This window comes from Eumetopias jubatus, unplaced genomic scaffold (genome assembly GCF_037043125.1).
Source record: "Eumetopias jubatus isolate StellerSeaLion01/CBP00866 unplaced genomic scaffold, mEumJub1_p1.0 scaffold_5, whole genome shotgun sequence".
Taxonomy (NCBI): domain Eukaryota; kingdom Metazoa; phylum Chordata; class Mammalia; order Carnivora; family Otariidae; genus Eumetopias; species Eumetopias jubatus.
In genome coordinates this window covers 29,416,795-29,433,746 of record NW_028274811.1, presented here as the reverse complement: position 1 = coordinate 29,433,746, position 16,952 = coordinate 29,416,795, and the positions used below count along the sequence as shown (strand labels likewise).

At 53.8% G+C, this 16,952-nt stretch overlaps 1 protein-coding gene across 2 annotated transcripts in view; it reads right to left on the bottom strand.

Annotated features, from left to right (window-relative positions):
• Nucleotides 1-16,952, bottom strand: part of TGFBI (transforming growth factor beta induced) — a 37,865-nt gene that overhangs the window by 17,187 nt on the left and 3,726 nt on the right. Inside the window, exons 1-3 of one of the 2 annotated variants that reach the window (XM_028103716.2) lie at nucleotides 14,639-14,808; nucleotides 9,680-9,778; nucleotides 939-1,003 (exon numbers count right to left, since the gene is read on the bottom strand). In XM_028103716.2, coding sequence (XP_027959517.1) covers nucleotides 939-1,003; nucleotides 9,680-9,778; nucleotides 14,639-14,772 — 298 coding nt within the window. In that variant the 5' untranslated portion in view covers nucleotides 14,773-14,808. Of the gene's footprint in view, nucleotides 1-938; nucleotides 1,004-9,679; nucleotides 9,779-14,638; nucleotides 14,809-16,952 lie in introns of those variants that run through there. The other variant, XM_028103717.2, reaches the window with a different exon arrangement.

The following is a 16,952-nucleotide window of genomic DNA, read 5'->3' as shown; positions in this document are numbered from 1 at the left end:
CGAACTGGGCTTTCAGATTTATCTAGTTGTTGAAACTGGTTTCCTAATGGCCTCTACTGGAATGAAAGAACATTACAAATCTTCCAGGTTCTTTGTCTATTTACAAGCAATAAAATGTTATTTCCTAAAAGCCCAAAAGAGGCCTGAAGCTTAGGAGGCCTTCCCCTCCCAAAGGGCTTGAGCCGCCCTGCTAAGCCGTTCTCCTCTCCCCACTGCCCAATTCCCACTTGCCCTTCCACCTAAGCCCCCCGCCCCCATGCCAACCACACCCCCTTGCGACCTTGGCACCAAACTGCCCCTTCCTTTTAAGTCCATCCCACATTCTCAAGGAATAAATGGCAAATATTTGAAAGTTAAAACTCCCCCCTCTGCACAGTCCCTGGGGGTATGCTTGAAGGAGGGCCTCTGATAAAACTCTCAGGTGCCAGTCTTCGGCCCCTGTGGCCAGGCATGGTTCCCTGTGCTGGTTCTAAGGTGAGCCTTCCTGGTCTGCCACCTTCCTCCCAATGGACCCCAAAGGACCAAGTTCCAGCAGAGGGAGGAGGAGGTGGCTTAGTGCTCCAGCCTGGCTCTCCAGCTGAGCCAATCAGAAATGTTGGGTGTGGTTAGAATCCCTCCCAGCCGGAGATAACAAGGCCAGCAGCCCAGGTCTGGGATGCAAGCAGGGGCGGGTTGGAGTTGGAGTCTGTTGCACCAGCCTGGTAAGGAGGTCAGCTTGCAAAGGAAAGAGCAGGGCAGGAAGCTCCCTGCTCCCAGCTTCCACACTCTGGCCCCGCCTGGAGCCAGAGAGCATGCGGAGAGGATGTCCATGCCGCCCTGTCGCTCAGAATCGCTCCCCCTCCCCCGCCCCCGCGCTTGGACTCTGCTGCTTGTTACGTGGGGGCTCCTCCCTCCCGGTCTCCCTCTCCATCCCAGCACCAACGTGCCAGGTTACCCACCTGCAGGACAGCCCTTCTCGCCTGGCACCTTTTCGTATCCAGGACAGCACTCATAGCTGATGACCCTGCAGTGAGACAGACACATGTGTGAGCGACGCGGGGCTTCCCCCCTCCTGGCTGTCGTCGCAAGAGGGGCCTCCACAGACAGAAGAAAGGAAGGGCCGGTAAAACATCCTGCTCTCGGAGGAGACCTTTCACTCAGCCGTAACAGTGTATCAGTGCGTTTTGGAGCAAGGAGCTTGTCACTCCTCCTCAGGTTTGGAGAATGTTCCCAAGGGTTGCCACCCCTACAGCAATCCTGCTGGGACCGCGGCAGCACGTTCCATAGGGGGGTTAGAAAACACACCCACCAGGAATTTGTCTCTAGCGTCACTCATGGCGAACCCCATGGTTAGCATTCTCGAGAGGCAGAGGGGGAGGAAGGGGGGGTGCCCTGGACCTGTTCTGGCTGACTCTGCCGCTAACCGCCTGGGACCTCTGCTGCCAGTCCTGTCTCCTCCCTGGGTCTCCGTCCCCCGCTCTGTAAAACCTGTGTGTGTGTATCCTGCAATGGTCATCGGACTAAATCTCTCATGCTCATCTAGCTCTCTGATTTAATAACTAAGAAGCACAGCGTAGAGATGCTCATCAAGTTTTTCTGTCTTTACAATCAAACTGTAAAACTTTTAAAATTAAAACAAAGCTCCTTTGTTTTTTTTTCCCATTTGTTTAAATTGAAACCCAAATCTTAGTAACAACACGGGTATGGTTTCAAATCGAAAATGTACAAAGGATCATAGAGCAGAGTGTGCCCCATCTAACCTTGTCCCTCAACCACCCCCTTGTCCTTCCAGGAGGCAAGAGCACCTCCCTCTTTGCCCTGCTCCCTCCCTGCTCCCACCTGCCTCAACCTCCTTCTGGCCAGCCTTCCCCCTATGCTGCTCCTTTCTAACCTTTCAGCCCCACACCCTTAAGGGCTCTATTTATATGAGCTAAACAGACTCAAGACTTGCCTTGACTGACCCACAATTTTATTTTCAGAAACTAAAGTCATCTTCTGCAATGAAATAAGATTTGACTGATATGCAACCTTTCAAAGGCAGCGTGGTGTTATAGGAACAGTACAAGAATTAAGGGACCTGGCTCATCACCCATCGGTAACTAGCAGGGTGACCTTGAAGGTCCGCTTTTCTCTCAGGGTCTCCGTTGCCTCATCTATGAAACGAGGTGAGGTTAAACTGGATGGTCCCCAAGGTTTGTTCCAATTTCACACTCATGGTTCTAGTCACTGGGATTATTCCTAGGGGGCAGAGAAGCTGTCTTTCAAAAGGAGAGTGTCTGCCGGCTTCTCTCAGCTAAATCTAGGGAGAGCTCCAGGCCTTAGGCCCATAGATCCAGGGGACACCCATGCACGGGATCCCAGGGCTTCTCTGATAAACACCACGGCTCTGTGGCTAGGGTTAGAGAGGTGAAATTAAGATCCAGCCCGCCAAAGCTTAGCTTCTTTCTAAAAGTGCTTGGGTGACACTCCATGGAACTGGAGAAGCACAGTTGGAGGAAGGGTCTTCTCCTCAAAGCTCTCCTCATCCCAGGGCCCCCCCCATGCATATGGGTGCTGCACACTCCACGCCTTGGGACCTCCAGCTGTTCTGGCCAACAATTCTTCTTCCAGGTTGTTGGCTGGACACGAGAGCGCTCCACAGCTCATGCGGCCTCACCAGAATTTCACTGAGGACAGAGAAAGCCAACTCGCCAAGTGTGAACTTCGCAGTTCTGTGGCTGCATGTATATGTGTGTGTGTGTGTAGTGGGGCGGGGGGGGGGGGGTGGTGGTGTGGGGAGAAAAGGGGCTGAGGGGTTGGGAGGAGAGAACAGACCTAAGCAGACAAGTCTCACTGTAGAGAAGAATATCTGGGATGGAATTAGAAAGCTGCAAGGGCTCTCAGGGGCAGAAGGGTTTCTTAAGATCACAGCTGGGTAGGGGCAGATCTAGGACCCCCCTGGGATTTCATCAAGTCTCATCCCTTTTCCATTGCTCTTGGCAACATACAGACTGGTGGCAAGCAGACTGATCTGATGCTGAGAGGACGCAGGTGCACTCTTCAATGTGGACAGAGCCCCCACTTCGTCAGCACCCACCTCGTCAGCCCCCTTTCCGTGTGGGCTCTGCACCCGTGTCCCAACAGTGGCTGGACATGGGGGGCACAGTGCCGCCAGCAGAGGTCAGTCTGCCAGCCGAGGGCTTTTTCCTGGTTAACCAAGTGGCTCTGCCAGGAGGCTTTCTCCTTGTCCTCCTGCCCTGCTGGCCTCTCCCTCTTCTGCCTTCCTGCTGCCATAGTCTGGCATCCTTGGCACTCCCTAGGTGCGCAGCTGTGAGCCATGCCTCTCACCCCCAGCCTGGCTGAGATGCTTCCTCAGCTGGCAGTTTCCCTATTCCCAACTCTCCCCACAATACCAGCTCTGCTCAGAACTGGTCTGCGTGGCCCCAGAGAAGCAGAGGCAGCTGGAAATGGCAGACTGAGAAGACAGCCCAATGAGACAATCTTGATCAAACCTTTCTGGACTAGCAGTGCCTGTTCTCAGCCCAGTACGCCATTGCCCTTGGGCTTTGGCCCTGAGGAGATGGGGCTGGGGGCCATCAGAGGGTTGTGGGTCTGATACCTTCTCTCTAGGATGAAGGCAGGAAGGATGGAAACCACAGGAGCTTCCATCTGTGTCTCCCCAGTTCCTTGGCCTCCCTGTGCAGAGAGGATCAATCTACTGGTCTCTGAATCACATCTCATCAGGGAAAGCTGCTCTAATGAGAGGCTCCCGGCTTCTCCTTGACCTAACATAGTCCAATAAGTAAAAACCTCAGTCAGAAAAAGAATATCTCTAGAATGATGAGACATGAATATTCTTGTTCCAGTTTCCCTGGTCAGAAGAACCATTTGAGGAAGGTGAGGGAAGGTGCCCAAACAAGAAGGGCATTTAAAGGAGGCGGGCAGAGACAGCGTCTATCCAAGGTCTAAGGATAGAGGTGGTTGGGAGGCTCTCCACCATTCCCCTCCAGAGTGTTACTCATGATCAGATACAGACAGAAGCATTGCTAGTTCTTTCCCCAAAATGATTTTCCAAGAAGTTAATATAATAAGTTAAAACAATCACTCTCTCCAAGTGCACTTCAAAGTTCTAGCTGGTTGTCATGGCTATAAATGGCCAGGGACTAACCAGCCTCTGGAAGTAGGTGGGGTGAGGAATGCAGTGTGAGCGCCAGTTTCCCGCGACAGAAGGTAAACCACTCGGCATGTCATGATTTCCAAGCAGAATCACAGAGCAAATACAGCCCGATATCGTCTAGACATGAAGCCATCCCCCACGGACTGCTCGCCTGGAGTGGCTCCATTTCTGCTCTCCTGGCCTGGGAAACCCAGCTGAGCTTTCCTGAGCCTCCAGCAGAAAATCAAAATCTTGAGCTCCCTGATGAAAAAGGGCTCACTTGGACCTAATGGCCACTGAGAAAGGCCCCATCACTAACCAGGGTCCGGCTTGGTTCGTGAGGAGGACAGAGCCTTTAAAAAAATGTACGTATGTGTTTGGTGACAATCTGTGTGTGTGCAGTGGGTGAGGGCAGTGTGGGGGCTCCCGGACACCGACTGTGTCTCTTCAGTTCCCATGCCCTTTATCTGACCAGGGAGTCCCCTTACAGCAGGGGAGCAAAATGATCACCAGCCCGGGGGTGAGCAACCAGAAGAAGGCTGGTGACTCTGGGCCAAAGAGCCTCTGCTGCCCCTCAGCCTTGGTCTCTGGGACCTTCAGGCAGAGATTTGAGGGCTGTAGAGAGCAATGTGGGGCAGGTTACTCAGGCCCTACAGGGCTGCCCACTTGTGGGTCTTCCCACATGACTGACATTAGCTGCTGGGTTTAACTCTCCCTAGAGGAAGCACAGCAGAGTAGCTAGACCTGTCCCCCTTTCCCATCAGCCGACTTTGAACACACTGATTAGGCTTTCTGAACCTCAGTCTCCCCATCTGTAAATGGGCTAATAATCATACTGTTCTTATAGGGTGACTATGGGAAGTCTATGGGCTCACATATGAAAAGAACTTCACAAATGCTTGATACTTACTAAGTGCTCAGTTGTTGGGCTTTTTTTTTTTTTTTTCTAAACTTCAGGTATAAAGTTGAAAATTGTAGTTAGGTAAATAACTTCATTGAAAGCAACGTCCTGCATGAGACAACTGATCAAGTCACAGTGTGATAAACGAATCCCCCATAAAATGCAACCTACAGAATGCAACAGACAGGGCCTGCATCGGTTTCCCACTGCTGCAATAACAAATAATCCCAGAGTTAGTGGCTTAAAACAGCACAAAGTTATCACCTTAAAACTCTGGATGTCAGAGCCAGAAAGCAGCCTTATAAGGCTAAAATGAAAGGCTGCGTTCCTTTTAGAGGCTCTAGGGGAGAATGTATCCATTGTCTCTTCCAGCTTCTGGAGGCTTGTGTGAACTTCTTGGCCTGTGGTCACATCACTCCAACTTCATCTCCTTCTCTGACTCTGACCTGCCCGCCTCCCTCTTATAAGGACCCTCAGGATGACACAGAGCTCACCAGATAACCCGGGATAATCTTCCCGTCCCAAGATCCTTAACCTCATCATATCAGCAAAGGCTCGTTTTCCTTTAGTTACAGGTTCAGGGATTAGGATGTGGATATCTTTAGGGAGCTGTTATTTTGCTCACCACAGGGCAGGACCCTAGATGCTACAGGGATCCATGGAAATACTCACCAGAACAAAATCCCCTGTCAGCTAAGCTGCCTCCTTGGAAGTTACAGAGTGGGACAGAACCTTCAGGAAATCCTGTACCACAAAACCTGGCGATCAGGCTATGCCAAATCTCAGTTATTTTGAAACACATTATTCATGGGGTCCCAGGCGGCTGCACAAGGAATATGAAACAGGGAAGGAAGTGCTGCTCCAGGTGGCATCCCTGGCTGGCTTCTCACCCTCCTTGTGGGACCAAGGTTGTGGGAGAGGGGACAGCTTCACAGCAGATGTCCCTGGGTGCCCTGCCTGCATGAGACACTGGAAAGAGCTGTGCCGGCTGAGGGACAGGTTCAGCCATACCCCAGCTGCCTTCGCTAAAAGTTGAATCTCCAAGCTCTAACGCGGGGCTGAAGAAGTATTAATATCTCAGCCCTTGGGCAGAGCAAGGCTGGCTCCTAGAGAAAGGGGTGTGTGCTACCAGCTCATCTTGGCTTCGCAGAATGGCTACAGGGCTCATGTTTCTGTTGCTGCTCATGAAATAACCCCAAAACTTCCGGAATGGACAGCTACCACCCCTACCTGCTCGCTCGTCTGCCACGTTATGATGTCTGAGCTCCAGCTATGACTATTACCTTCCCGTGATGTCAACTCCGACCTGACTTGGCTGTGAAGCAGGCTTCCCTCTCGTGGGGCTCACACAAAGGAGGCCTGTCAGGAGGCAGCAAGGCTTCCTGACCACAATTTCCTGCCCTGTCGCTCAAGCTGCTGCACATAAAGTTTTTATGGTGACGGATCAGACTGGGGCCTGGAATCACAGAGTGGGATGCAATCTCCCGCCAGGCCATCTTTGCTTGATTAGCTCTTGTATCACTCTGGTGCTCTTTAGGATCTGGAATAAAAGCCAGTGTGTATTTCCAAGTAATAAAATTCACTCGAGTCGCTAAAGAGGGGCCCACTGGTAACCACTTCCTGTAATAAAATCTATATGGCAGCCTTGACAAGTAGCACCAAAGATTCTGGTTCTTCTCTCTTTGGAACTGCAGAAAAGCCACTGTCTAAGGACAATGTAGTGTCCTCGGACCAAAGTGCAGGGTGTGGCCAGTCCCCTCCCTTCCTCCATGGAGTTGGGAATCCAGGGCCTCACAGAAGCAGACAAATGGGTCCAGGACCCTGGGTCTCTGTGGGACTGGACACTGCAAAGTCTTCCCCCCGTGGCCCTGGGCTTGGTGCCACTTGTCTGCTTTCAAATTTAAATTCTTCCTCCAGACCTGGGCCCTTAGGGGACCTGTGCTGTCTCCTGCCCTATGACACTTTGCTTCCTTGCACCCCAACACACACCTCTGCTCCAGCCTCTTCCCTAGAGTTGTTGAGAAAGTTCTCACTGCTCAGTTGGCCCCATGAAGAGATGGTCCTGTTTGCTTCAACCAGAACTATGCTCCCCATTTCCCAGTCTGGTCTTCACCCCAATAAATGCACCTCGGGACCCATTTTCATGAGGGTGATGTCAACTCCAGCCAACACAGCCCCCCCACACACACTCCCTTCCTGACCATCTATGGCACTGAATTTCTGGGGGACAGATCTCAGCTCTCTCAATGGGCCTTGGGCCCTGTCCACGAGTGAAGTGCAAGGCTGCTCCATCTCAGTTCAACAATGAGGATGGGTTCCCCTTTCCCTCCCTGAGTCCTCTGGACCCCTTCCAAGTCAGCTCCACCTTCCCAATATTGCATGTGATGTTCCAGGAAGGGACCCTCTTGTCCTGCATCATGAAGTTTTCTATCCACTCATGCTTTCCTAGCCTCATTTCCTCTTTTTTTGAAGTTGCCCAAAGCAATGGCCACACGAAGAGTTGAATGTGCACACTATGCCCCTGAGGCTTTCTCAGACCAGCTCAGAGGCTGCGACTAGGCTCTGGGAGCTACCTGACCCCACACTACCCCTCTACTCCCCACCCACAGCCCACCCACCTGCTCACTTCTCTCCCGGGCTCCCCCTGCTCTCACTCGTGTGAGGCTGCCCCCCCCACCACATCAGCACTCTCTCAAAGCCAAGCCTGCCTAGAGGGAAGAATGGGTCATCAAGAACATTTGCCAACACACAGCTATGTGGCCTGTGCCCCGTCCTGACACACAGATGGAGAAGGGTTTAGGTACTGAGAGCCAGGAAGCCAAGATGACTCATCACTGACAGCGGTCTCAGCCGGGGGAACTGCCGAGGAATGTTAGCAAGCTACTGTTAACCGGTCAGGCAAATGCTTCCACACAAGGCCACCCAAAATGCCATAGCCAATGCCACCTCGACGTCACAAGCAGGTCTCATTTTTAGGGAAACCAGGAGTAACAAAAACGTGCAACTCTCGAAACCCAGGACTCTGAGATGGAGAAGAGCCGTTTGCTTGGCACAGGTCTTTGGTTACCTTCCGAGAAGCAATTAGGTGCGGCCTATGTTTCATTAAGTAATTAGTTAACTGTTTGAGTAGATAATATACACACAGGGGAAAAAATCAAACAGTACTAGAAACTGTTTTTTTGTTTGTTTAACTGCGGACACCAAGGAAGAATGCATGGTATAGAATTTGCATAATCTCTTTTTGTCCACAGCAACAAAAATTACTGCTGGTGGAAAAATTACTGCTGGTTCAGCAAAAATTATTACTGAACCCAAAAGGTGTGTCGTGTTAGCTCACTCAGCCCTCACCTTTGAGGTTGGGCATGGTCAAGCGGGAGCCAGCAGTCACGCATCTGCCCGACACAAGCTCCCGGGGGGCCGCTTGATCCCATGATCCCCAATTTCTCTTGATTCGTGCCAGGATCCCTAACCGCCCAAGACAATCAGGGTCACAAGTTGGGCTGTTTATTTTCTATATCCATTTTCAGGAAAGAGCATTTTCCCTTCCTTCGGCAGGTCATGGAGTGGGAAGAGAGGTCTACTCAAAAGTCATGTCCCAGGCAATACATTTAAAAAATCCCTAACGTGGGAACGAGTTGGAGACAGTGGCTTAGAGACTCTTAACCCCCCTATTCTGCACCCAAGGGGAAGGGTCAGGCCCTCCCAAGTGGCTCAGGAGGTTTCTCATAGCACTTCTTCCTTTCTACAGCAGAGAGCCATTGGTTGACTCTTGGTGCCAAAACAGAACTAGGTCGCCCAGGAATTCTGTGAGAACACACATGCCACCCTGTTTCCACTGGGCAGCAGGGCCTCTGGGGCAAATGCCACCTCCCCGGATGCAGCCAGAGGCACCAGCGAGGCCTGCAGGAGGCACCCGGGGCCCCACACCATTGGCGCTCTCACTTCTGTCTGCACGGCCCAGATCTGCAAGAACAGCACGTAGCACCTACTAAGCACTTACTACGTGCAGGGCACCTCATCCGGCCTCATGTCTGGGTCACTGCATTCGGTCCTCGTGATGATCCTGGATCCCGGAAGGAAGTCCTTTATCATCCCCATCTGGCAGATGAGGCAGGGAGGGTTGCGGCTGTGAAGCAACCTGCCCAGCTAAGGGCAGAGCCAGCCTTGGAATCAGAAGGCTGAGCTGATGCTTTGCCGCCTCCTAACGTGCTTATTTCTAGGCACTCTGTCTTTTGGGGGTGTTTGCCCTCTGATGGCAGAGCAGAGTGGTGTGTAAGGTCACCAACGGGCTTTTCTTAGAGATACAGGCCAGGGGCACCTCCACTTACTTGGTACCACTTAGTGAGGATGAAGAAGCGTGTGTGCACACACACACAAACACACACACACACACACACACCCATATTTCATGCTTCTTATAATCCCACATCAGCCCTGAAAAATGCATCCAAGTCTTGTCAGGAGCCTTGAAAATACAAACCCACACTGGCCGGCTTACTGAAAACGCCACTCCCAAGCACACAGCTCCCCGACACGTCTGCACAGGCACCTTCATGACTCCTGCCAAGGCCTAACCTTTCAGAAGGCCGGCCCAGGCCCAGGGGCCCCACGGCTGCCCTAGGCATGGGATGGCCTCGCAGTCTCGAGCAGCCACAGACACTCACGTGGATTTGCCACAGATTTTCCTCTGGTACCACTGCTTGCAGTTGGTGAAGTACTTCTTGTTGGTGCCGATGAGCTTCTGCACAGCACACACGTTGGGCCTGAGATGAAAGCAGCCATGTTAGAAAGATGGGCAGCATGGCTACCCCACCACCATGCCCTTGCCCCGACGTGGGCCCTCCCAGGTCATGAGAATGTTCTAGACGTGGAGAAGTTATACAGTCACTTCAGTGATGGTTTCAGGGGGGTAGTTCAGGGGTGGAAACTGTCTCTAGCAATTTCTATCCCCCTGCAAGTTTCCTACCACATTAAATATTGTCAAAGTGTATCTCACATGCTGACATCATTTCACGTAAGGATCCTTCTTTAACACAGGTATTTGGTATGCATAGATAAAAGTGTCTCAAAATGTTTAGATCACATGCTACAGATTGAGACAATGAGCCAAGGAGTATGTTTGCTAAGCAAGGCAGATTTGAGAGAAGCTCCCAGCCTTTCTCTGTACCCCCAGCCCCCACTGAGCCAAAATGTCCACAGGTCCACAGGCTCTAACCCAGCCTCCCGGGGCACAGAGCCAGCCCCACTGTCATGAGGGGAGGCCAACGTCTGGACCTGGCACCTCCCAGGCAGGTTCACACAGACATACTCTGCATCCCCAGGCCAGGAGCTTGGCTCTGAACACAGCCATGCTGACTGTGGTCAGGACCTCGTTAGGAGATGCTCTCCCCCTGGACTCTCCGTTATTCACTATTTAGACCCCAGCCTGAGTCCACTGTCCCCAGAAAGCCTTCCTTCAGGGCCCCAGGTGACACTCTTCCGTGCACCTCTGACCTGGAATATGGCTCTCGTTTGATGCTTGGTACCAAACAGGATCTAACACTGATCAGAGGACGTATCTCTCTTCTCTCCGATGACCCTCCAAAGAACAAGGTTCCCCGCTTGTTCTTTCTTTTATGTCCCAGATGGGGCCTAGCACTGGGTCGGGGTGAAGAAAGAGTTTGGAATGACCTTGCTGAAAATACTGCTCCCAGGACCACCCACTCAGAGGAGTTCTCGGGAACTCTGGAAAAGCCGACTGCAATCCCACGGTTCTGCTGAGAAGCCTTCCTTCCCACAGCCATGGGGGTTTGTTTCTTTGTTTTTTAATCAATGTACCAAGTCATGATCCAGACCACACTAAGGCCGTGCGGCGGCAGGATCGCCCTTAGGAGCCCGTGGGGAAAGGAGCTAGCTGTGGCTGTGTGGCGACACTGGAAGGGGGTCTTCCTGACCTGAGGCAGGAAGTTCATTGGCCGAAACACAAGTCAGAGGAAAGCAAAGCAAAGAGCACACACAAAACCTCTGTGTCCTGAGAAATTCAGGTGTCACTGAATTTTACATCTCCGCTCCTCTGCTACTTTAAAAATGCACTCTGTAGCCATCACTGGCTGCCAGGAAGACAGGGCTACTTCAGAAAGAGCTGTGCCCACCATCCCCAGCCTGCTGGCTGTGGGAACGTGCACAATTCTCAAATACTCAGAGTCGGGTTATTGGGTAGGAGGGTGCACTGACACTTCGCTTCTCTGCCCTCTCTCTTCTCCCACATGGATGTCACCTCTTGCCCAGTTGGTGGCTCAGGAGGCACAGATGAGTGGCCCAAGGAGGCACACTACGTATCAGTGAGTCGGTGTAGGAAGCGGAGGGCAAGGGAAGTTAGGGGTAAGCCCCATGTCCCCTTAGCCCTAGCTGGGTCTGACCAGATGCCCACAGCCTCCAGAGGATGCTAACGGAAGCTCCTTTGCTCCTCTGTTGGCTGCCTGGGATTCACAGATTACAGCCGTCCCCAAATAACCCCGGTGAGTCCCCACTGGCCACACTCCAGCCCTAGGTACTGTTTGTTGCTGTACAATCTCAGAAGCTCTTCTATGAGACCAAGCAGGAAACAATTACTGTCGATGAATTCCCTGCAACTTTCCGTAGGCGGTTGGCGAATCTTCAGTGAGTCTCTTGTGGATGTGGCTCCAACATTCCTCTGTGGAGTGTTTCCACTGCTTTGGCCCTTTGAGACAGGAGCAAAGGCTGGGGGCAGGGGTGGGGGTGGGGGGCTCGTTCTCACAGCAGGGGTGGGAGGGGCGGGCTGTAGGCACAGGAAATCTGGGCTGAAGTTTAATGGAGATGACCTAGCCATTTCTGGGCCTTCTGCCTCCAGCACAACAGCTCTGCTGTTCAACTTGGATTTGAGAATCAAGCGCTTCAGGAAATCCAGTCCAGTTTGGGAGGCAGATAGATAGTCAGAAGTGCAAATGCATTTTTATTTCTCTGTCAGTACTTTTTTCCCCTCTCTAGAGCAACACGGGTGCAGCCGGGAGTCGGGAGAGCACATCACAGTCTCTACTCTCCCAACAGCTCTCTGCACTGGAACTAAGTCACTCCATCCCCCTAAGCTGAGGTTTCTCCATCTGTAAAATGGGGACACGAACAGCAGATCTCCCAGGTGGTGGTGAAGACACAAGCAAACGGGGTGTGGGGTCATGGAGCGCCGTGCGCACGTGCATGGGCAAGGCACACTTACTGGCTCTGCCTCAGGTCTTGGAGCACACTGCATGGCCTTAAAACAGCAGAGATTTTTCTTCCCTGTTCACCACTTCTCACTGTGAATGGAGGGTTGGAGCTTGAACAAGGTCATGCCTTTTGCACAGGGCACTACACCCATGTGCAAGGCCGGGCAGTCCCGTGGTACTTTTGGGGACACTGAGGTCACAGTAAAATGCAACCATGCCTACAACCATTTTGTCACAGTTCATCTGCCCGCGCACCCACACTTTACTGGGGAGGGGGTGCAGGCGTGATTTCTCAGACCATTCTGCTCATCACAGATCTCTACAGGCCTTTCCTACGGCACCCCAAGAAGCGCCACAACAGGATCAGCCTACAGAGGCATGGGGAGGAGGGGTACAGAGGAAGTTGATCTAATATCTGAAATTCATAATAAAGAGCACTTGCTTTGCAAAAAAAAAAAATTAAATTAAATTTAAAAAAGCAGTATTTTCCAGGTGGTCAGTGTCTCTTCTGGGCTCCCAAGGGAAGGAGGTTTTCTGTAGAGATGATTCTTGGTGGAAGCCCAGCAACCCCTTTGGGGAAGCTTCACTGTGGTGTGCACAGAGACACCATTCTGGGTGACAGGACAGCAGGGCACACTATCCGGATCTTCTCCTGACTTAGTGGCTAAGATACAGAGGGAATAGAAACCTCCCAGGCAGGGGCGCCTGGGTGGCTCAGTTGGTTAAGCGACTGCCTTCGGCTCAGGTCATGATCCTGGAGTCCCGCATCGAGTCCCGCATCGAGTCCCGCATCGAGTCCCGCATCGGGCTCCCTGCTCGGCAGGGAGTCTGCTTCTCCCTCTGACCCTCTTCCCTCTCATGCTCTCTATCTCTCGTTCTCTCTCTCTCAAATAGATAAATAAAATCTTTAAAAAAAAAAAAAAGAAAGAAACCTCCCAGGCAGACCGTGGCACCTGAGCAAAATATGCTTCTTTGGCAAGAAAGGCAGGAGGACAAAGGTGAGCTGGGCACAGACAATGAGAAAACCAGTGGCACACATTTGGACTTTTATGCCTCATAGGCCCCTCACCTTTCTGAGCTGGCCCCTCACCCTTCTGCACACACAGCCTAAGTCCAAGGGGATTCTCCCCCTGCCCTAAAGACCCCTGGGCATGCCGTAGTTCTACTCTTTCCAGGAGGGCACTGAGGCTGCGGCTCACCCTGCCTTCATTCCACTCAGGAGAAATCCCCCTCCCTGCAGCCCCCTACACCTGACGGGCCAAGGAAGCCCGTATGTAAGGTCACAGGCAGAGGGCACAAGGACAACTACTCCCGATGAGGGGCAGTCTGCACCCACTCCCAGGGTCCTCCTCAGGGTGGGGAGCCAAGGCTTTGTAAGGCCTCTGAAGTCAACTCTAGTCACCCCTAACAGTGAGTTTGACTTGAGTACACATCGGTCCAGTCGTGTGGCAGTCTGGGCACTGTTGGGTTCCAATGCCAGACCCAATGGCATCTGAGCTCCTGCTAAGGCCCAGGGGCATGTGGGCTACCACGTGACGTTATCCACATACAGTTTTACCTCGTTGTGAAAAAAGAGTTGGTGCAACCAGGTCTGCTGGAAGCTATGGCCAAGCCTGGTTAAGTGTGAGGCACAATGGCTTCGTTTGGGATGTAGAAGTACTAGCCATCCCTGTCTGGATCTGGGCCAGGCTCTTTACCGGGCCAGACCCTCTGCCTGGGTTTACCACCTAAAGCCAACACATTGTCAGTGTCTCAGAGGAATATCCACAATGATAATGTCCCACATTTATAATCCCAGCTATTGTTTTAAGGCAGATTCCAATCTTGGCTGCAGGACTGTAGGAAAGTGATATGTCCTCTCCGGACTCAGTTTCCCAGTCTGTACCGCGGTGGGGGGGGGGGGGGCACAGAATTCTGCTCTTCATCTGGCAGGAGAGGAGATGAGGTGCGTGGTGGTGGGTGCAGAGCCTGGCCAGGTGAATAGGATCCTATGGGCTTTGAATGCTGCCAGCTTGTGTGGCCCAGTGCCACCTGTGGAGACACTCTCCGGACAGGGCCCTGGCCCCACTGGAATATGTGCCCTGCTGGGTGGGCTTCCCCTCTGCCCTGGCCACCTTTCCACAGTTATTCTGGGCAGAGCCGCCAACTCCCCCTTCCTCCTCCTGGGAGAGGAAGCTGAAAGCCCTGGCCATCCAGCGCTCTTGGCCGGATGGGGAGTGTTGCTGGTCAGCTGTCCCATCCCTTCCTTTACAAAGCCTCCCCTGCGGACATGCCCTCCCGGTCCCCCCACCACCCCCTGGTCCACCCCGTGCGGGGCCGGTCCCTCCGGGCGCCCGTGCTGCCTGCTTTGCGTTTGCGCTTTGTCCCGCGCGCTCCGCCAGCCCGGCCCGCGGCCACCCCCCAGCGCGGCGGCCGGCTTACCCGTGCTGGCGGCCCCGGAGCCGGCTGTGCTGCAGCACCAGCTGGTAGGGCGACTTGGCGGGGCCCGCCAGGGTGGCGGCGGGGCCCAGGGCCAGCGCCAGGGCGAGGGGCAGCAGCTGCACGAGGAGCGCCATGGACCGAGACGCCGCGGACCTCGGGAAGTGAGAGCGCCACCGCCGCGGGCCAGGTTAAGTAGGCGGCGAGCGGGAGGGAGCGGCCACGCGGGGCGGGGAAGCCGGGCGCCCGCCGCCCCCGCCTCCGGCCCCGCCGGCCGCCCCCCCCGCGCCCCAGCTGCGCGGCACCCGCGCGCGGCTCCCACAGCTCCCGGCCCGCGCTTCCCCCCGCGGCGCCTCCCCAGGGGCCACGGGCCCTCCGGTGGGGAAGGGGGGGTTGCTGGCAGCGGGTGGGGGGCGGCGGGGCTGGGCTCCTCACACCTCTCTCTCCTCCAGGCCTGCAGCGCCCCAGCCCAGAGATCCCTCCCTGGCCTCTGGCTACAAAACTCTGGGGGAGAGGGGCACTGGCGATGCCCACCGCACTCCTTTCACACTTGCCTCTGCGTTTCGGGAACAGCCCTCACCCCTGGCTTGCTAACTGAAAGTTAGGTAAGGGGTAAACCTTAGGATTGACCGAAGCCAAAAATATGTGCGGCAGGTTTTGTTGGACGCTAAGCTACCCTCGGAACCCCCGGAGACGGGTGGGGTCGCTCACCTTGGTGCACACTCATCGTCTTTCGGTAAACCTCTCTGCAATACTCTGTGCCTGACAGATGCTGCAAAGAGAAGGAAGGGGCAAGATTTCTGCCCTGGAGGAGCTCTGAGCACCTCTGCAAATCCTCACATGGGAAGGGCCGTCAGTATTCGCCCAAGCACCTATTAATCACCTACCAGGTTCCCGAGGCTGTTAGCCCTGGGGAGACAATGATGGCTTGGTGAATGACATCTAGGCTCTTTCTGAAAAAGCTCACAGTTCGGACAGCCACCAGCCAACAATATGCCATGGAGAGGGACAGCTGGGGCCTTGGGAGCCCTAAGGAGGCACCTGGCCCTATGGAAGTGACACCCGCTCTTAGGCCTGAGGGTGAGAAAGAGTTGATTAGCAAAATGAGGCATGTGTTCAGGGAACCCGAGTTGTCCTGTTGGCTGAAGCATGGGGAGGCTAGAAGGTGTATCGCAGGGCCCAGACCCAAGCTAAGAGTTGTGCTGGTGATGGAAAAGCAGGAAAGTGACATGATCAGTGTCAGGAACAGGCTAAGAGACTCTCAGATAAAGCAGGGCCAGACTGGAGGCAGGAAGGTCAGGTGACTAGGAGAGCGGCCACATGAGAGCGGGACCATCAGTGGTGGAGGTGGGCAGGCAGAGAGGTGGGCAAACTCGAGGAGTGTGTAGGAGGTAACAGACTCAGCAGGACTTGGAGGCTGTAAGAAGGAGGGGAGAAGGCACAGTGACTAAGGTGCTCTTGGCATGGGCATCTTGGTGGGTGGCCATACCATTTTTACAATAAGGGACACGAATGGGGTTGCGGGTTTGCCAGGAGAGGGTTAAGTAGTTTTGGACACAGAGTTTGACATGCTTGTGATTCATCCAGGTGGAGTGTCCCACAGACAGCTGGACGTAGGATGTGGCTCTCCAGGAGGGAGGCGGTGGAGATTCACATGTGGGAGTCACCCTGGGCACACGTGAAGCCAAAGCTGTGGGAGTGCATGAACTCTTGGGGAGGACAGACAGAGCAGGAGATGGGTGACGGCTGTGATGGTGAGGACGCAGGGCACAGAGCAGCCACAAAGCAGGTGACGGAGCTGACAGGGGAGAGAAGGAGGTGGGGAGTGTGCAGCTGTCACTGGGGAGGGGGGGCCCATAAGGAGGGGCTGTTCGCAGTTATGTTGCCCACGTGACAGACCCAAAGAGCCTGCTGTGTTGCAAACAGAGAGCCCCTGGGGACTTGGCTGTGGGCAGCAGGATGGCTGAAGCCAGACTGCGGTGGTTTGACAGAGAGTGGGTAGGGTGGAGACACAAGTACAGAGTATAGACGATTCTTTCAAGAATCTTGTCTGGGAAGGGAAGGGGAAGGGGAAAGTCAGGGGAAGACAAAATCAAGAGAGGCTTGGACATGTTAGAACGCTGATGGAAAAGAAGAAAAAGAGGGATAATCAGAGTGGGGGGTACAGGGAGAGTCATGGAGCAGAGCAGTTGAGGGGATGGGGGCAGGGGCACCTCCTATTTATAGGGCAGTAGAAGCTATTGGGGGCCTGAGTTGGGGGAACAGAGGGAGTAGGGAGGAGAGGACAGGTTTTAGGGAGATTGCAAGGTAGCCTTGA